Source organism: Arachis duranensis, chromosome 3 (genome assembly GCF_000817695.3).
Source record: "Arachis duranensis cultivar V14167 chromosome 3, aradu.V14167.gnm2.J7QH, whole genome shotgun sequence".
Lineage (NCBI taxonomy): Eukaryota > Viridiplantae > Streptophyta > Magnoliopsida > Fabales > Fabaceae > Arachis > Arachis duranensis.
In genome coordinates, this window is record NC_029774.3 from 107,799,657 (window position 1) to 107,821,573 (window position 21,917).

The 21,917-nt window shown below is 36.8% G+C and overlaps 1 protein-coding gene across 1 annotated transcript; it reads right to left on the minus strand.

Moving 5' to 3' along the window:
- Nucleotides 1-1,927: 1,927 nt before the first annotated feature.
- Nucleotides 1,928-8,459, minus strand: LOC107480041 (uncharacterized). The gene is made up of 4 exons (XM_016100155.3): nucleotides 8,133-8,459; nucleotides 7,596-7,806; nucleotides 2,356-7,094; nucleotides 1,928-2,262 (listed from the first exon to the last, which is right to left on the minus strand). The coding sequence occupies exons 1-3, from the start codon at nucleotides 8,289-8,291 to the stop codon at nucleotides 2,356-2,358; spliced, it is 5,109 nt and encodes a 1,702-aa protein (XP_015955641.1). The 5' UTR covers nucleotides 8,292-8,459; the 3' UTR covers nucleotides 1,928-2,262.
- Between the last annotated feature and the right edge of the window lie 13,458 nt (nucleotides 8,460-21,917).

The window sequence follows — 21,917 nt, forward strand, 5'->3', positions numbered from 1 at the left end:
TTGATGGATCCTAAATTTGCAATTTCAGCACTGCATTTTTTTTCTATTAATGAGAGAAAATAACTGCAAACACAGAGTGTACAAGACCCTTTTGGTTAATTTAGTTGCTACACCAAATTTAGTTGCCCTTTAAAATCAAACCTCAGAATTCTCGACGTTTCCATCTCTAATTTCTTGATCTCAACAACAACAACAATCCCATCTCTGCACTTGGACTCTTCATTGCAAATACACTTTTTTCTTTCTCTCTCTGCAATGGGGGGTGCCAATTCAAAAATAAAGCTTAATTCAGGTACGGTTCGCCGGTTCGAAGAGTTTAAAAAACGTAGAAACGCAACCAAGCTTCAAGCTGAGAAGGAGCTGTTGAAGGATGGCGGGAATAGGGATAACAATTCTCAATCTTCTAACGGAACCAAACCAGCCGAGGAGGTTTCCACCAAAGAGGAATTGCCGGTGCGGGAGCTAACCGCAGAGAAGCCATCGAGAGTGGTTCCATTGCCCACTTCTACAGCTAAACATGAATCTGTAGAGGGGGGAGACGTAGAGAAGGATAGCAAGCACAATCATCACCATAACCAAGAGAAAGTGGAAGATAGCAATGAGAGCAAGGTAGAACAGGATAACAAGCACAACGATCATTATGGCCAAGAAAAAGTGAAAAAATTTCAAGAGAACGTAAAGCAGGATGAGAAACATAACAATCACGATGGCCAAGAGAAAGTGAAAACTTCTCAAGAAAGCAACTTGAAGAAGGATGACAAACACAATGATCATGATGATGGCAAAGAAAAAGTGAGTCATGTTATTAAAAAGGCTCTGGAAGATATTGAAATACAGAAAGGACAGACTGAAGAAACAAAGGAAGACGATGAGGTATTTGTAGATGCAACGGGAAGTATTGATGTAAATGAACAGCGTGAAGAATTTGGCATATTTCTACCAGGATCTCCAAGCTTCAGAATATATTGCATTGAGGCCAATAAGGCAAAAGTAGAACAAGAAGAATTATTATCATTAGAAGAAGATGATGATGATGATGATGATGATGATGATGATGATGATGAGGACGATGAAGAGGAAGAAGAAGAAGAAGAAAGGGGTGAGTGAATAAAGATTGAATAACATCGGACAGAAAAAGCACCTTCAATGTTTTTTTCTGCAAATTTAGATATACTTAAACAGTGTGTGTGGCAATTACAGGTGAGAAGCATAGCCTTGCTGCCATGCACCAGAAGGCGCACAGCACTGAGAGTGTAATAAGGCCGCCATCAGAGTCAGGCTCGGATAAATCTGCAAGCTTGACCTCTGACAGCTTAAATTCTGTAAGCACTTTCCCTTGTTATTTGTTATCTTCTTGAGTACTAATCATTCAAAAACAAGAAAAAGATAATGAAGACAATAAATAATAAAACAATTTTCCTGATTCGGTTGTCATTAGGAAACTCCGATTGCTAAACCTGGAAAAGAACCAAGGACAAAGAGAAAAGGGAAAAAGGCAAAGAAGTTTGGGGCTGGGAATGTGAAGAGATTGTTCAAGGTTAAGTCATGTTACTATCCAACGTGTTCATGTGCTGGTGTCGATGACAGGAGGCGTATGGTTGCTCCTCCAAGACCACACAACTGATTACGATACTAGGTACATGTTAGAAAGAATGAAGACACCATCACCTGACCCTAAATTATGTTAGAACTTGTCAATTCCCACCTTCTAATACCATTGACCAGGTCTAGTCAACTTCTACTACTTCTAGACTTTATGTAACTACTTCTAAGTTTTCTCTGCTACCAATTTATTCTGTTATCTGGTGGAATAGAGAATTTGAAGAAATAGACGAAAACTTCACCTATATATATGGCATCGCCTATAGCTTATGTCATCATGATGTATTAATATGTATTAATACCAAATAAAACGAGTCCAGAAAAGTACACAAACTATAATGTTCGCTGCTACGCATTTATTCCTTTTACAGTTCTTAACTACTTAAATAAAGAGCAATTATCATGTTGCTGAGTTCCATACTTCCATGAAGTGAACCCCAAAGGTCAAAATGTAAAAGGACACCAAATCAGGAACATACAGCACCTCGAATTACAATTGTGCGACAAGAAAGTACAAACCAAACCGAATATAAACAAACACATACACTATGATAAACGATAACATCCACGAATCAACAGCAATCATTTAACAATACAATACCATTATTTGATCCGTGAATCAGCAGCATATTTTAAGAGTGCCCCAATACTACATAAAACCTGCAACAACAAAACAAACACAATAACAATCACATCATTATCAATTTTTTTTTGGCAGGAAATGGCAACAGAAATTAGGTTACAGAAGCAAACCTAGTCAACTGGGAAGGCAGAACTGAGGAACTCTTCATCCTCCCAAAAAATCTGCAGATCCTTGGACTCCATCAAGAAATCAACAGCTTCTTCATCAAACTTGAGCACGAAAGCCAATTTGATCAACTCGGATAAAGCAGGTACATGATCAACATTCTCAGACAGTACACCGACAGAGATTGCTTCGCAGAAATATGTAGCATATTTTAGCATGCTTGCTTTTCCGCTGCTCCAGTCCATCTTTTGAGTGAAGAGTTTTGAGCTTTCACTTTCCCTTTCCCAACGTATCATCCTGTTTGCCTCCCTAGTAATGACATCCCCTGATGATAATGGCAAACTATAGCTTACAGTGACTTGCTCCATTGTCTCACAGACAGTGAGGTTAAGAATACCTTGAACAGCTTCATGCCTTTTCTCTGCTTCCATTCTGAGGCTAGAACATGCAAGAAATCCAAGAATAAGTTTAACCAACCCTTTCCCGTTGAAAACATTTCTTGGGTCCACTTGTGTGAATTTTCCATCATCTACTAAGGATGATTCTTCCTTGAGAACAGACTCAGATATGGTGCGCACACCAATTTTCTTGTACAAGTCTAACAATTCTGACCTGGGCAATGATGCCAAGCTTTGCTTAGGATACCAGACAAATACACCATCTTGCTGAAAAAGATTCTTCAAGTGAAGGTTATCAGCAACAAATACATCACGCTTCTCTAGCAAAACTACTTTATCAGAGTCTGATGTAGCAGGTAGCTTCATCAAATTCTCAGCAATCATCGTCTCTGACTTCTTGGTTCTGTGTTGCAAAAGGTAAGTCCAGAACTTGCAGCATTCATCCTGTGAAATTTTTTTCCCGGAACTCTCCCATTCCTTCCATAACTCAATATAATCAATAAGTGATGGCTCGCCCCTGACACCCATATCCGAGAAGAGAGGAAACAAGTCTTTATCATAATACTTTCGAAGAACATATAACCTCGAACTAAATAATTCATTCTTGTCACATTTGACACATTCTTTGGGATTGACCCACTCTCCATTATCATCTCCCTTGGGAACCCAAATCCTGTTGCCCCCATTCTCTGGTATCCAATGGTGTTCTTTCAAGTACCTGTATATTCGTACAATGGTGGGATAGTCGGAATGTAAATCTATGTTGCTGGCAATTAACGAGCATCCTTTCTTGACATCAGTAATAACTCCAATTTCACAGAGTTCTTTCTCGTACTCTGCAATTTTAGCTCCATAGAAGTTCTCATTGATGAAAGGTCCATCCATTGGTTTAAGAAACGAATTCCACTGAGAACCAAACAGCAAACATTTATCTGGGGTCCTATGACCAGCATTGGTGTTCAACCATTGTTTAGATAATCTTTTCTTGAAGTCCTCATTAAGAGAATGACTGCGCTGAAGTAATAGCCGAATGCATTCCAACAATGATAGGACACTCTCAGGAGTTATGCTGGAAGGATCTGATGGAAACCTGAGACAGCTTGAAACAAAGTCTACACCAAGTTTCAGTTCGGTAATAACCCCCATATTCTTCAGCTCCTCCTTATACTCATGTATCCCCATGCCATAACAACTGTCACTGTCATCAATGAAAGGGAGACAAGTAATCGCAGAGAGAGATTTCCAATCTGGACCAAATAAAATACAGCCCCCTGGAGACTTATAATCACCAACCCGAGTTCGCAACCATTTGGAAGTACTTAAGATTCCTAAAAACTCAGAAGGAAACTTGTACTCAGCTTCTTTCACTTGTCTGCAGCACGATAGAAATGACTCGACATGACATTTGTTTATGTCAGTCTGTGATGCTTTTTTCTTGAACACATCACCAAATGTTTTCATTGCCTCTTCAAAATCAACCACAACTCCGGCTTTCTTCAGCTCTTTCTTATATATGAAAATCTTTTCTCCATAGAAACCAAGATCAATGACATGGAAACCAGTGAACACATCAAGAATGCATCGCCATGCAGGCTCAGGTAAGAAACATTCACCAGGAGATTTAAGGCCATTATTAGTCTTCAAACAATTGGCTGCTTTTAGGGCATTAACCAGTTTGTCAGAGCTATCAGCAGCAGCACGAATACATTCCAGAATCAAGAGAACAGCATTAGCCGTCAAAGATTTCAAGCACGACGGTGATTTCAAGTTGTCTATTACGAGCTGGTAACTATTATGGAAGCCAACTACGACATCAAGCAACTCAAGCTCGTCTTTGAAACGGTATATTTCTTCACCGTAGTGAGCCTTGTCGATGAAAGGTATATCACTAATTTGTGATGCAGTTTGCCACTCTGAATCATGCAAAACAGAACCAACGGGTGACCTATAACCATGTGATGTCTTTAGCCAACTTCCTCGTCTAATGCTGTTCACAAATTGATCTACGGGAAGCATTTTTACCCGTAGATACCGAATAAACTCAAGTATCAAAAGCACATGGCCTTTACTCAAAGTGAAAGATGCTGCGCGAGACATAAGTCGTTTACCAATAAAGTTACACGCTTCTTCATAGCTAAACATAACTCCCACTGTTCCCAGTTCTGCCTTGTACTCCAATATTTTCTGCCCATAGAACTCCTCATCAACTAGAGGAATGTCGACAAGAGCAGATCCATTCTGCAAAATGATTCCGAGGGAAGAACCAACTAGAAATGACTGTGAAGGTGGCCTGTATCCATTGACAGTGACTTTAAGCCAACTACCTTGCTTTATGGAATTTACGAACCTCTCAGGTAGATTCATACCCTTAGATTTCAGGTTACGAATCCAATCCAAAAGCAAGAAAACATTTTCCTTAGTAAGTGGCGTATCTACACCAGAAATCCCATAAAATGGAGCAGATATGTAAGGTACATCAGAAGCTCCAGCAAATTTGCGAAGGAAGTCCAAAAGTTCATTTTTACGTGAAGATTGACCTGCACAACAAGGATGCATGTACTCTTCTCCTAATTCAACAAAACCATCATTTGTCCATGGATTGGAAACAACCAAGTCTGCCCATTTGCTCCCATTGGCAGGAACTACCACTCCGCCTCTGCTTGTTTTCACGTTCCCATAATTGTCCACAAGTGGCATAGAACTGCACAGGTCACCTACCTCACGAGGTGTCAAATAACCCGTTGAAAAAGAGTGATACAAGAAGTGAGCATATGTGATGACAAGCTTGTGATTCTTGAGAGATTTGCTCAGACAAACTGCGAACTTGTATAAACCCAAGGTAGATACATTGACTTCATGCTCTAGCCATTCCATCAACGTTTGTCTCTTGGGGAATGCCCACATTGCTTGTTGTATGTTCTCAGGCATAAAGTAACGATGGGATACACACTGAAATTCCTTATTCCAATCAATTAGCCATGAGATAACACGAGAATGATTTTGATCGGCTAACAAAATTGCCTTGGGGTTCTGATGATATCTGCACTCATTTACACTGAACTGGGAAATATTCCCATTAGAACCAACATATTTTATCAATGGTAAGTTCCCCATATCAGAACAAGCAAATCTGGACGCCCAGTTAGTAGCAACAAAAAGTAGAAGCTTTAGATAGACATCTTCTGACACTCCCTCCACAAGATTCGAACTCTGGATGCACTTGGCATACCATTCATTGCTCACTAGTTTGACTCCTAAGAAACTGTGTATCTGGTCATATTTAGCTTTGTCAAATGAAGAACAAAGAATATATCTTCCATGGCTAGATAGATTATGAAAAGTTATTCCGTTCTCACGAGCACTGGTCAAAATATCCCAAAAAGCAGGCAATAACCTACCAACATCACAAGGCCTGTAAAAGTGCTTCTGCTGGGTGTATGTCTCAATGGGAATAATATTTTCTTGGGCCATCATTGCTTTTATTTCATCCCTCACAACATTTAATTCCGCATAGGAAGAGGCATTGACTGGAAGAAACTGAAACATCCGCGGCAAATTAAACAATGGAACATCATTTGTTGTAATAATGAGGGATTTGAATGCCTCCATGAAAGCAGTAGGGACACAGCTGAGTATCCCTTGATTCCATTTATTATCCAACAGGATTGTCTCCCTCGATGAAGCCAGCACAAAATCAGCTTGAATTATGAAAGGAAAGCTGGTCACCATCTCTGTGGGAAGAAATGCATAGACCCCAGGTGACGTATTTCCCCTTTGAAGCCTCTCATGATTTGGAAAAGCCAATGTTATAACCCACTCATCAACATCCATTCTCCTTTCCACTCTATTCTCTGATCTGACAGGAAATTTCTGCTTCCACATGTAGTAGCTGCATTCCTTTTCAGAGTCACCATTCTCCTCCTCTGAAAGATGGAGTGTGTAGGACTCGGCATTGATGTTTTTGCTTGTCTTGAAATTAACTTCGCTCGAAATAGAAACAGCACTTATTGTGTTGAGCTTAGGATCATCATTGTCTTCCTTGACTGTAAGGCGCTTGATCTTGGAAAGGAATAACAGAACTTCAGGATGAATGGTGGAGAGCTGCAGTTTCACTGGTGCAATTTTGTCTGGCTTAAGTGGTAACACAATTGTTGTGGTTGGGAGTGTGTCACCGCCACCATATATCTGTTTGATGTCGAGAAGCGTTGGTTTCTCCTCAACCCATTCAGGAACTATGTAGCCGAGACCACAATGTGGACACGGCTCTTCATTGAACCGTATCTGATACCCATTGCTAAAAATATATGGCTGAGAAGTGATCAGAAATACACTCTTGAACCCAATCCCTGTAGTTTAATCACAAAAGAAATTCTGTCACAGGTTAACCAGATTTATTGAAACCATGCGGTTTCAATATGGATAATAACTTAATATCACCCAGAATAAACAATGTTCTATCTGATCCCTTTCACAAATAATCCAAAAGAAAGAAGGAATAGCATTTGAGGTGGAGTGAGGAGAACAAAGAAGGGAGTAGTGTGGCTGCAAGAGGAGGATATACATGCAAAAAAGCTACATTTTTTAACAAGATCTTCTACAATTGATAAAGCACAGACGAATTTCTTTATTATAAATAGTTAAACAAAAATGGTATTTTGCACAGCAACTTTTGCTGTCTAATAATAACAGAATTAATGTTTAACAAATAGACCGAATCATAGACACATATCCTAATAAAAACTCATACTTTAGACATAATTAAATATTGTCAATAATTGATTCAGGGTGGATAAATACTAAGAATTAGCATCTTAATTGAAGTCAAAATAACAGGTGGGAGAATTCACCTTTCTCCCCTATATAACCCTTAATTCTGTTGCCTTTCTTAGTAGAGCGTCCAACACTACATATAGAGTCGATGTTTCGAGTAGAAAAGCCAATTTCATTGTTGAAGATGAGCAAAGTGGCTGTAGCACCAGTGCCTGTTATGTCCTTCGAAGTTATAATGAAATCAAGGGTGGGATCCACTCCTCCATCATACTGGTTATCTTCTGCGTTCTGTTGTAGCAAATAAGTGAGTCAGAAACTAACCAATCTAATAATAGAGTAATATTATTCAATACATAGTTTACATTATTATCATCTCACCAGGTTCTGCGAGCTATTGTAGTTTGCATGTAAACAACATGGGTAAATTGTTCTTAATTGATCAACTGAGTCGAATTTTGATTGTTAAAACACTACACGTTTAGTTTAATTCTAATGATGTTATTTAAGACTACAAAAATTTATGATTAAGGGGTTAACCGAGAAGGAACATATTAAGGAGGGACCACATCAGAGTACACATTTATTTATTGTCACAACAAAAATCAATGTGAGACCTGGATGAGTTCCATGAGGAAGTGAACGTCCTTAGCGTAGAGCTCGGCAGAGAGGTTCCTAACGGCTTGGTGGAGGTCCTCCGTCAGAGGGTTGGGTGCTCCTCCGATCGAGAATTTGCTCCTCCGTATTTGCTCGACGTGTTCCTTCGCTCTCTCCATTGATCGATCACAGTACAATGCAGTATGAGAATTGTGAGCGAGGTGTAACTACCAAGTCAAACTGAAACTTAGCAACGAAGCATACACAACACAATAGCACTCATTAAGGTCAACAATAAGTCTCTCAGTCTTCCTTTAATAAAGTCTTAAAATGCGCAACGCGATTCTTTCCTTCTCCACCTTTTTTTCAGCGAAGCTCAATCGTTCCTACTGAACACAGTGGTATATCTATTTACGGTTATTATTAGTACAAATTTTTAAATTTTTTTAATGAATAAATAATAAATATATTAAAAATTAAATTTTATATTTTTTGTATAAACTTTTTTAATTAATAATTTTAATTTATGTCCGCACATATTAACTAAACTTAATAAAGAAAGGAAATGTTTAACGTATAATACATAATATATAATAATTTTTTATTCAATACTATATGTTTCCTTAATGCAAAATAGCATTTAGTATTTATTTTTAACAAAAGTTCTATAAACATCTTTAAGAGATTAATTTTGATCTAAAATATTTTATATAGTCATATAATTATATCTGTTTTTTTATGATCATTCATGCAGTCAATGTAAAAGGTAATATTTTTGATATAATGTTATATAATTAAATATATATGTAAAATTATTTTATACTGATAATGTATTAAAATAAAATATTAAAATAACAAAATTAAATTACTAATTTTCAAAAATATATATTCAAAATATTAGGTATGTTTAATTTATTTTTTATTTTTTATATTTCTTTTCATGATATTCTAAAAATAAATAACATTCAAACTAAATAGTCCCTAATTTTTTTTTAATGAGAAAACATCTCATTTTGGAGAGAACTTGCAGGAGAAGGAATCCGAATGGAAGAGTATGTTTGTTGTGTAACATGAGTTGTGAGGTGGGGTCATCTTTCGTATCAAGAAATTGAAATGATTGTACGGGGATACACCGATACACTACCCTTCTTCCTTTTTTCCAAAGGGAATGGGATTGACCGAGGGTATTTAATTACGGTGCACCGTTTCCAATTCCTCATGGTAACGGAAGATTATACATTCTTTGGAAATTGCTAAATTGGAATTGCCACTTTGGCTTTTCCGTGGATAAGAAGAAGTCTAAATCCAAACAAGATAAAAATGCTAAAAGTCTATAAATTTATTATTTTTAGTATTAATTTATTTTTTAAAATTTAATAATTTAATAATATATTTTAATTTATATTTTTAAATAGATAACTAAAAACAATAAAATTTTTGAGTAAAAAATAAATAAATTATTAATTTTTTTAATTGCAGACATTTAAGTTCTTTAAGATTGAAAAATATATTTAAGTTCGTCACTTTTAATAATGCATGGCAATTATATTCCTATCTGGAGTTAGATTAAAAAACGTAACGAAAAATGTTAATCTGGAGAGGAGAGTGTTGATGTATCTATTACAGTGATAACATGAATGATTGGCAAAAAGTTAAGGGACAAATAAGTCCCTGTGCATCAAAACGACATGTTTGGACATTGAATTCTATTGAGCCCTGCTCGGTTCCTCCTCTGATCAGCAGCTCTAGATCCTCCTCAACCTTCTAACTTCTTCTATCTTCCGCTATTAGGTCTCAAAAACCATATTCAAGCACCCTTCTAGGGGGTGATGAATCCATATTTGACGATATATTTTGGTTTGATTTTGGTAGATTTCATCACATAAATCCACATTTATTCATGTAAATAGCATGCTTTTGTATTTTCTCTCTAAATTGTGCCTAATTATGAAAACATGCTATTTTGAGCTTAAATTAGTGATTTTAATCCCACTTTTAGGCCATTTGATGCCATGATATGTTTGTTGAGTGATTTTAGGTCCTAGAGGCAAGTTTGGCTAGGCAAAAGTGGAAGGAAGCATGAACAAAGGGAGAAAGTATGAAGAAAACAAAGGAGAAGCACACATTGGAGTGTACGTACGCACAAGAACCACAAAGCCATGTGTGCGTACGCATGACCTCCTGTGCATACGCACAAGAGGAAAATCAGCATGTGCGTGCGCATACACCTGTGCGTACGCACAAGTCCCAGCGCGTGACTCATTTAATGGAAATCGCTGGGGGCGATTTTTGGGCCTTCAGAGCCCAATTTTTGGACCTTCTGAAGCTGATTATTCCTATATTAAACAAGGCCTCACTCCATGTGAAAGGAGGGAGAAATTAGGGTTAGTTTAGCATTATGTAGGTTGTTTTCTAGAGAGAGAAGCTCTCCCTTCTCTCCAGAAATTAGGGTTCTTAGTTTATTTTTCTTGTAGTTTCTCTTTTTAATTCTTGTTTTAATATATTTTCTTCTATCTTTCCTTGTTCTATTGTCTTAGTTTCATTACTTTATCTTGTCACTTTCTCTATTACTTTTATGTATTTGCACTCTTGTCACTTTCATTTATATTTAATGCAATTTTATGTTTCATGCCTCTTTTATTGCTTTATTGAGTTGCTATCTTTATTTTTCTTGCTTGGTAGTTGTAGCATTTATTATTTCTTGTCATTTTACCATGCTTTATTTTCATACCCACCAAGTGTTTGATAAAATGTTTGGTTAGGCTTTTGCATAGTTTTTATCACTCTTGGTTGGGAAATTGTGTGGTTTGGGTTAACTTGAGTGGTGGATGCCATTCTGCATTGTGTGTGGGTTGTTAATTAATTTGGTTTCCCTTGACTCTAAGTGACCCCCTTAGTGTTGACTTAGGACTTAGAGATTGAGATTAATTATGCCTAGTTGACTTATCATCGATGTAGGGTTGACTAATTGGGATTAATTCACACACAATTACCATGTTTGTGGTCCACTACTAGGATAGAAATCCCTAATCACCCAATTCTCACCAAGAGCTTGGTTTTTTGTTATTTAAATTCCTTTGTCATTGCCTTTACTTGCTTTCTCTTTTAATTACTTGCATGCTAAGTTACTTTCTTGCCTCTTCATTTCATTCCTTGCCTTATTGTTTCATTGCACTTTATATTTCTTGCAATCTCATGCCATCAACCCCCACTTCCCCAAAGCCAATAATAGACACTTCATTATAACTCCTAGGGAAGACGACCCAAGAATTAAAAACTCTCGGATATTTGGTTTGAATTATGACATCCTTTTATTTTAACATTTGATTGACGGTCAAATTGTTGGGTTAGGACTATACTTACAACGCCAATTATATTTTGAGATAAAATTCCTAACCGATGCAATTTGGCCATCGTCAAATTTGGCGCCGTTGCCGGGGAGTTGCAATGGTGTTGTTATTGGCTATTGTTTATATGTTAATATGTAAATAGCTTACTCTTTGGTTCTCTTTTGTTTTTGTTGATGGTTAGGATTGGGATCCCGAAGGACATTGAATATTCTAGCATTTGGTGGGGAAGTCAAGCACAAGTCACCATAGCAAGGGGCTCTCCCTGTCTAACTTAAAGACATTAAATAAAAGTGTTTGTTAACATTGTTTCTACTCTTTTCTTTTTGTATATATTTTGGTTTTTTGCATGTTTATTTGGTTGGTTAGCTTAGAATTAGTTTAATTTTGATATTTGTAAGTTAATTTTGGTTTGGATCATGAATTTATGGGTTCTTGCATGTTTGGTGTTGAGTTTTGACTGAACTAAGGCTTGGTACCTTAGAATTTTAAAGAAAATTTTTTGGAAAAAACAGGGCATGTGCGGGCACACACCCTTGTGCGCACACACACAACAACAAAAATTCACCTTCTGTGCGTACGCACCCAGCTGTGCATATGCACACAAGCCTTTATGCCCTCTGTTCGCGGCGCCAGCACGCCTTGTACGCACGCATTCCCCTGTTTTCTACGACCTGTCCGTCCGCACGTACCTATGCATACGCACACATGCCGATTTTCACACTCTTTGTGCGAGCGCACAGGCTTGTGCGCCCGCACACCAACTTGCAATCACTCTGGTGAGAGCGTTGGCATAGCCTGTGCGTGTGAACCCCTGCCCCTTATGCTCTTATGCGCGCACACGGTCCTGTGTGCGCGCATAAGAGCATAAGGGGCAGGGGTTCACACGCACAGGCTATGCCAATGCTGTCCTGTGTGCGCGCGCGCACTTGATCCTTTCCTAAAAAAAAAGTGTTCAGTGCGTGCACACAAGCTTGTGCGCACGCACATTTCTTGATACCCTCTCTACTCAGAGCGCTCGCACGCCTTGTGCGAGCGCACACCTCCCCTGTTCCGCCTAGTGTGCGTACGCATACATACCTGTGCGTACGCACACTCCTGTTTTCTCATCACTACACTTCTCTTCTTCTCTTCTATCTACTTCTTCTTTTCTTCTCCCTTCCACCCCTCTCTTCTCTTGCTTTTGCCCTCTTCTCTCCTTGCTTTACTTAGTTTTATTTGCATTTCATTTTTATTTTGGTAATTCTATTAGTTTTCCTTTTATAATTAGGTAAAATATTTATAAGTGCACATTGAAGCAAGTGATTTGAGTTGAAATTACTTGTTCATCATGATTTTTCATATCAAATTCATCACATTCTCGGTACTTATTTCTTGTTAATACTTTGCATTTGTTTGAGTGATTTAACTTGATTTTTATCAAGCTTATCACTTTTTGTAACAAATACCTTTCCATGTGACTTTTTCGTTATGCTTCATGATGAATAAGGAGTTTCCGTCTATTATTGGATTGGTTATTGTGTATGGTGCTATTTAATGTCAATCTTGCACTTTCACTGCATATTTCAATAACCAATATCAAATATTCGATTCACTTTTGTGATTACCTAGGATTGCTTGTGCCTAAAGTTTTCCTTACTCTTTACTTGCAACCTAGGATACTTAATTGAGGACTGTGCTATTTCTTTTGATTATGTGGTTACCATTTTGCTTGGCCGATGTGTTGTGTTCTAAATTGTGCGTGCATTTAGAATACACACATTGCCTTTTATCATACCACACACATCTTGTTCCTTCCTCAATTGTGGTTTATTTGTGTGTATAGCAACCCGAAACCCCCGATGCCCCCCAGCTGAAGGTGGAACCCTACATCTTTTCACCCCTAGATCATGTGCATGCACGGAAGACCGTGCAGAATTTAAGTGTGGGGGAGGATTGGTATCTTCGAGGGGGGTAAAATTTCTCTTCTTAGACACTTTGCAATATTTTTTTTGTTATTTTTTCTTCAATTTTTTTTTGCAATTCTGTTCTTATTTGCACTTTGTTTGGTTTAGGTTGTTTGTATATATTTCTTTAATGCTTACAGTATTATGATAGTAAATACTTTCATGTTGCATGTTAGATTGAATAATTTTGATAAAAATAACAAGAAATTTTCATGAAATCCCTTTTAGGGCATGCCATTGATTGAATTGAGAAATTATTTTTCAAACTTGCTTGAAGTATTTTTTATTGAAAATAGAAAAGAGCTAGAATAACATACCTTGTGAGATTTGAGCCTTAATTGTATGGTTGCACATCTTCAACCATAAAGTTTGTTCTTGTGTGATATACTTCTTTTATGATTGTAATCTTTGATTTGCATGATTCTATATGTCCATTATTTTGTGTATGAATGCATGTATATGATTGAGGCCATCGTTTCAAATAGCTCACTTACCCAAATAGCCTACCATTTATCTTTCATTATTAGCCAACTTTGAGCCTATGATAAACCCATTTGTTCTTAATTTTAGCACATCATAAGCCTTAAGCGAAAAACAATAAATGTCCCTTGTTTGGATCTTTGATTAGCTTAAGCTAGTGAGTGCGTTTATCATTTAAGTTTGGGAAGTTTGAGAATATTGGTTGGGATAAAAGGGTGTTTTTATATTTTTGTCAAAATATTGGGAATTGGGTACATACTCATGTATGAATTATGTTAAACCATATGCATTGATGTTCTCATATATATTTTAGTTTGAAAAAGAAAAAAAATGATGAGAAAAATAAATAAAAGAAAAAAAAAGAAAAAAATGGAAAAAAGAAAAAGAAAAAGAAAAGTAATAAAAAGGGGGCAAAATACCCCAAAGTGAAGTCAATAAGATTCAATGCATATGTGTGATGATAAAAAAGAGAATGCATGAATATGTGAAAAGGTGAAGAATGAGTAGTTAGGTTAGTTTTGAATTGTATAGGTTGTCATAGGTTAGGTGGGAAGTTTAGGTTAATCAAAGATTCAAATTTCAAACTTACTTGACCATTTGCATCCTACCTTGACCCTAGCCCCATTACAACCATTGGATAAGCCCTCTTGATATTTGTATGCATGCACTAAATAATTGTTGATTGTTAGATGACTTGCAAATCTTTGAAAAGCATGATAAAAGGGAAATTAAGTGGTTAAACCCTAAACACTGAGTGAATAGAGTGAATACACATCCGGTGAGGGATTCAATCGCTCAATTCTATGTTCTTGTGCCTTATATTGTATGTTCTTGAAAGTTGCTTATTGGTTAGTTTTGAAAATCTCAATTCAATTCTTTGGGCATTGATCATAGTGCATTAATTCTTTGCCTTGGCCCTAAGGCTTGTTTTGGATTAATTGAAATCTCTTGTTTGTTTTGTGCCAAACTAAATAGAAACCATTATGTACATATATATAGTATACACATACTTGCATGAATATAGTTAATTACATTGAACAAATTGTTTCCCCTTACCCTTCTCCTTTGATTGTGAATAGCATGAGGACATGCTATTGTTTAAGTTTGGGAGGATTAATGAATCCATATTTAACGATATATTTTGGTTTGATTTGGGTGGATTTCATCACACAAACCCACATTTATTCATGTACATAGCATGCTTTTGTGTTTTCTCTCTAAATTGTGCCTAATTGTGAAAACATACTATTTTGAGCTTAAATTAGTGATTTTAATCCCACTTTTATGCCATTCGATGCCATGACATGTTTGTTGAGTGATTTTAGGTTCTAGAGGCAAGTTTAGCAAGGCAAAAGTGGAAGGAAGCATGAACAAAGGGAGAAAGCATGAAGAAAACAAAGGAAAAGCACACATTGGAGTGTGTGTACGGACAACCACCTGTGCGTACGCACAAGAACCATAAAGCCATGTGTGCGTACGCACGACCTCCTGTGTGTACGCACAACAAGAAAATCAGCATGTGTACGTGCGCAGACACCTGTGCGTACGCACAGGTCCCAGCGCGTGGCTCATTTAATGGAAATTGCTGGGGGCGATTTCTGGGCCTCCAGTGCCCAATTTTTGGACCTTTTGAAGCTGATTCTTCCTATATTAGACAAGGCCTCACTCCATGTGAAAAGGGGGGGGGAGAAATTAGGGTTAGTTTAGCATTATGTAGGTTATTTTCTAGAGAGAGAAGCTCCCCCTTCTCTCTAGAAATTAGGGTTCTTAGTTTATATTCCTTGTAATTTCTCTTATGAATTCTTGTTTTAATCTAGTTTCTTCTATCTTTCCTTGTTCTATTGTCTTAATTTCATTACTTTATCTTGTCACTTTCTCTATTTTTGCCACTTTTATGTATTTGCACTCTTGTCACTTTTATTTACATTTAATGCAATTTATGTTTTATGCCTCTTTTATTGCTTTATTGAGTTGCTATCTTTATTTTCCTTGCTTGGTAGTTGTAGCATTTATTATTTCTTGTTATTTTACCATGCTTTATTTTCATACCCACCAAGTGTTTGATAAAATGCTTAGTTGGGCTTTTGCATATTTTTTCTCACTCTTGGTTAGAAAATTGTGTGGTTTGGGTGAACTTGAGTGGTGGATGTCCATTCCGCATTGTGTGTGGGTTGTTAATTAATTTGGTTTTCCTTGACTCTAAGTGACCCCCTTAGTGTTAACTTAGGATTTAGGTATTGAGATTAATTATGCCTAGTTGACTTATCCTCGATGTAGGGTTGACTAATTTGGATTAATTCACACACAATCACCATATTTGTGGTCCACTACTAGGATAAAAAGCCTTAATCACCCAATTCTCACCAAGAGCTTTTTTTTTGTTATTTAAATTCCTTTGTCATTGCCTTTACTTGCTTTCTCTTTTAATTACTTGCATGCTAAGTTTCTTTCTTGCCTCTTCATTTCATTCCTTGCCATTTACATTTTCTTGCCTTTTTATTTCATTGCACTTTATATTTCTTGCAATCTCATGCCATCAACCCCCACTTTCCCATAGCCAATAATAGACACTTCATTACAACTCCAAGGGAAGATGACCCGGGAATGAAAAACTCCCGGTCATTTAGTTTGAATTGTGACATCCTTTGATTTTAACATTTGATTGACAGTCAAATTATTGGGTTAGGACTATACTTACAACGCCAATTCTATTTTTAGATAAAATTCCTAACCCATGCAATTTGGCCATCGTCAAATTTGGTGCCATTGCCGGGGAGTTGCAATGGTGTTGTTATGGGGTATTGTTTATATGTTATGTAAACAGCTTACTCTTTGGTTATCTTTTGTTTTTGTTGATGGTTAGGATTGGGATCCCGGAGGACATTGAACATTCTAGCATTTGGTGGAGAAGTCAAGCACAAGTCACCATAACAAGGGGCTCTCACAATTGTCTAACTTAAAGACATTAAATAAAAGTGTTTGGTAAATTGTTCCTACTCTTTTCTTTTTGTATATATTTTGGTTTATTGCATGTTTGTTTGGTTGGTTAGCTTAGAATTAGTTTAATTTTGATATTTGTAAGTTAATTTTGGTTTGGATCATGAATTTATGGGTTCTTGCATGTTTGGTGTTGAGTTTTGACTGAACTAAGGCTTGGTACCTTAGAATTTTGAAGAAAAACTTTTGGGAAAAATAGGGCATGTGCGGGCGCACACCCTTGTGCGCACGCACACAACAACGAAAATTCACCTTCTGTGCGTACGCACTCAGCTATGCGTATGCAAACAAGCCTTTATGCCCTCTGTTCGCGGTGCCAGCACGGCTTGTGTACGCGAATTCCCCTGTTTTCTACGACCTGTGCGTCCATACGTACCTATGCGTACGCACACATGCCGATTTTTGCACTCTCTGTGCGAGCACACAGGCTTGTGTTGCCGCACGCCAACTTGCAACCACTCTGGTGGGAGCGTTGGCACAGCCTGTATGTGTGAACCCATTCCCCTTATGCTCTTATGCGCACGCACGGTCCTATGTGCGCGCGCGCACTTGATCCTTTCCTAAAAAAAAGTGTTATGTGCGTGCGCACAAGCTTGTGCGCACGCACATGTCTTGATCCCCTCTCTGCTCAAAGCACTCGCACGCCTTGTGCGAGCGCACACCTCCCCTGTTCCGCCTAGTGTGCGTACGCATACATACCTGTGCGTACGCACACTCCTGTTTTCTCACCACTACTCTTCTCTTCTTCTCTTCTCTCTTGTTTTCTCTCCTGTTTTCACCTCTCCCTTCTCTTGCTTTTGCCCTCTTTTCTCCTTGCTTTACTTAGTTTTATTTGCATTTTCTTTTCATTTTGGTAATTCTATTTGTTTTCCTTTTATAATTAGGTGAAATATTTATAAGTACACATTGAAGTAAGTGATTTGCGTTGAAATTACTTGTTGATGAGCGAATAATTTATACGCTTTTTGACACTATTTTAAAGCAGTTTTTAGCATGTTTTAGTTACTTTTTATTATATTTTTATTAGTTTTTATGAAAAAATCACATTTCTAGAACTTTACTACGAGTTTGTGTGTTTTTCTGTAATTTTAGGTATTTTCTGGCTGAAATTGAGGGACCTGAGCAAAAATCTGATTCAAAGGCTAAGAAAGGACTGCAGATGCTGTTGGATTCTGACCTCCCTGCACTCAAAATAGATTTTCTGGAGCTACAAAAGTCCAATTGGCGCGCTCTTAATTGCGTTGGAAAGTAGACATCTTGGGCTTTCCAGCAATATATAATAGTCTATACTTTGCCCGATATTTGATGGCCCAAAATGGCGTTAAACGCCGGCTAGAAACCTTTTTCTGGCATGAAACGCCAGAACTGGCACACTTCTTGGCGTTAAACGCCCATTTTGGCACCCAGGGTGGTGTTTAACTCCAATTTGAGGCATATGCACGTGGAAGTTTGAAAGATCAGCCAAAACACTCTCCAAGTGGGTCCCGGAAGTGGATTTCTGCGCTATTTGTACTTAGTTACTCATTTTCTTTAAACCTAGGTTACTAGTTTAGTATAAAAACTACTTTTAGAGATTCATTTTGTAACTTATGACATTTTACATCTCATATTGTATCTTCTACGGCATGAGTCTCTAAACCCCATAGGTGGGGGTGAGGAGCTCTGTTGTGTTTCAATGGATTAATGCAATTACTACTGTTTTCTATTCAATCACACTTGTTTCTGTTCTAAGATACTCATTCGTACTTTAATATGAAGAATGTGGTGATCCGTGACCCTCATTATCATTCTCAAATTTATGAACGTGTGCCTGACACCCACTTCCGTTCTATATGAGCTCAACGTAGTTATTGGGCGACAGCTTGAGTGTGTATCTCTTGGGTTTCTGATCCACGAGTTTGAATTGCATCTCCTGACAACAGATCATTCAAACCCGTGAGATCAGAACCTTCGTGGTAGAGGCTAGAACCAATTGGCAGCATTTTTGAGATTCAGAAAGTCTAAACCTTGTCTGTGGTATTTCGAGTAGGATCTGGGAAGGGATGACTGTGACGAGCTTCAAACTCACGAATGTTGGGCGCAGTGACAGTGTGCAAAAGGATAGAGAGATCCTATTCCGACACAAGTGAGGAACGACAGATGATTAGCCGTGCGGAACCCGTACCTGGACCATTTTCACTGAGAGGATGGATGGTAGCTATTGACAACGGTGATCCACCAATATATAGCTTGCCATAGAAGGAGCCGTGCGTGTTTAGAGAAGAAGACAGTAGGAAATCAGAGATTCAAATGACAGAGCATCTCCGGAACCTCAACCTGTTTCTTATTACTGAACCATAAGTATCATTCTATTCATACTCTTTTACTTTTTATAAACAAAACCCTTTTTTATTATAAATTTCTTGACTAAGAGCTACAAGATAACCATAGCTTGCTTCAAGCCGACAATCTCTGTGGGATCGACCCTTACTCACGTAAGGTATTACTTGGACGACCCAGTGCGCTTGCTGGTTAGTTGCATTGGAGTTGTGAAAAGTGTGAATCACAATTCTGTACACCAAGTTTTTGGCGCCGTTGCCGGGGATTGTTCGAGTTTGAACAACTGACGATTCATCTTGTTACTTAGATTAGGAAAAATTTATCTTTTTGATTTAGAGTCACTAAATTTGAGTCTTTTATTTTCTTTTCAAAAATCTTTCAAAAATCTTATTTTTCTTTATTAATCTTTAATTTTTCTTTGAGTTTTTCTTGTTATTGTTTTTGTTAAAATTTTAAAATCCTTGTTTTCTTTTTCTAGATTTTTTTTTCGAAAACTTCTTAATAATTAGATAAAAACCAATAAACTAAAAATTGAGTCTTCTATTTGAGTTTAGTTTCATGTTTTAAGTTTGGTGTCAATTGCATGTTTTTATTTTCCTTCAATTTTTTGAATTGTATGCTCTTTTTATCCTTCATATTTTCTAGTTTTATGTTCCTTGTTCTTTCTTGATCTTCAAGTTGTTCTTGTTTATTTTCCCTGTTTGATCTTTAGTTTTTCTTGTTTTGTGTCTTTCCTTATTTTTCTTGTGCATTTTTGAATTATTAGTATCCAAAGTATAACAATTTTTACGTTTGGTGTCCTTTGTGTTTTTATTTTCTTAAAGATTTCCAAAAATTATTTCTTGGTATTCATCTTGACATTCAAAATGTTCTTGTTGTTTTCTTTGTTTTGATCTAAAAATTCTAAGTTTGGTGTCATTTTATTGTTTTTCTTTTTCCTCATTAAATTCAAAAAAAATATCTTTTCCTTTATTTACTCATCATTTTCGAATTCCTTAGGTTAACTTAGTCAAAATTTTTAAAATTTGGTAGTTTCTTGTTAGTCAAGTAAAAATTTCAATTTTAAAAAGAATTTATCTTTTTAAATCTTTTTCAAAACAAATTCTTTTTCAATTTTCTTTTTATATTTTTCGAAAATCTTCTATAAAATTTTTCAAATTCTTTTCCTTTTTTTATATAATTTTCGAATTACTTGTCATATTTTTTTATTTTGATTGAAAAATTTTATGTTTGGTGTTTTCTTGTTAAAAAAGTTTCAATCTTTAAAACTTTAAAATCATATCTTTTTCAAATTTTTTCTTTTATTTATTTTCTTACAAGTATCTTTAATTTTAAGACATATCTTTTTCAAAACTTCCTAACCACTTCCTCTCTCTCTCTTCATTTTTTCGAAAAATTCACACCAAAAATTTTCAAATCTTTTTAATTAATTAATTAATTTAGTTTTCTAATTTCTTTTATTTCTTTTTCTTTTCTTAATTTTTGAAACTTGCATCAATTTTTTTTACTTTATTTTATTTTTTTTATTTCAAAAAAAAGAGAGAAAATTTTTTATTTACAATCCACATTATCTCCCTTTCTCCATCATAAACCTAAGTGGAAATGAACAGTCCAGAAGGACTCTGGGGTCATATGCTAACCCCACTACTGCTTCATACAGGAATAGTATCTGTATACCCCCCATCAGAGCCAGTAATTTTGAGTTAAATCCTCAGCTCATTATCATGGTGCAGCAAGATTGTCAGTATTCCGGTCTTCCACAGGAAGAACCTATTGAGTTTCTGGCACAGTTCTTACAAATTGCTGACATAGTACGTGATAAAGAAGTGGATCAGGATGTTTATAGATTATTGCTGTTTCCATTTGCTGTAAAAGACCAAGCTAAGAGGTGGCTAAACAACCAACCCAAAGCCAGCATAAGAACATAGAAACAGTTGTCAAACAAATTCCTGAATTAATATTTCCCTCCAAAAAGGATGACACAGTTAAGGCTGGACATCCAAGGCTTTAAACAAGAGGATAATCAATCTCTTTATAATGCCTGGGAGAGGTACATAGAGATGCTAAGGAAATGCCCTTCTAAAATGTTTTCAGAATGGGTGCAGTTAGACATCTTCTACTACGGGCTTACAGAAATGGCCCAGATATCTCTAGACCACTCAGCTGGTGGATCTATCCACATGAAAAAGACAATTGAAGAGGCTCAAGAGCTCATTGATACAGTTGCTAGAAATCAGCATCTATACTTAAGTAGTGAGTTCTCCATGAAAGAAGAGGCTAAAGCAGTATCCACTGAACTTAGTCATCCAGAACAAGTTGCTGAACTCAATCAGCAATTGCTTTTTCTAACAAAATAGTTAGCAGAATTTAAAGAGATGCTACAAGACACTAAAAATGCTAACAAGAATATGGAAGCACAATTGGATCAGACAAGACAGCAGTTATCTAAATAGATAACATAAGAGTGCCAAGCTGTTCATTTAAGGAGTGGGAAGACACTGAATGTCTCAACTCAAAGCAGCAGAAAGCCAAGAAAGGAACAACTGAAAGAGGATGACCAATTCACTGCCCAAAATCCCTCTGAGGACAGTAAAAGCCCAGAGAGGAATGATTCTGGCATTCAAACGCCATAAAAGGGTCAGAAGTTGGCGTTAAATGCCCATCCAGCAGCCAATTCTGGTGTTCAAACGCCAGAAAAAGGTGGTAATCTGGCGTT

Bases quoted from the DNA above. Each gene is read 5' to 3' on its own strand.
- LOC107480041 (XM_016100155.3), bottom strand. From the start codon at position 8,291: ATGGAGAGAGCGAAGGAACACGTCGAGCAAATACGGAGGAGCAAATTC. The intron at 7,807-8,132 runs GTCTCACATTGA...TTGCTACAACAG, and splicing joins TCCTCATGGAACTCATCCAG to AACGCAGAAGATAACCAGTA. The intron at 7,095-7,595 runs GTGAATTCTCCC...ATTAAACTACAG, and splicing joins GGGTTATATAGGGGAGAAAG to GGATTGGGTTCAAGAGTGTA.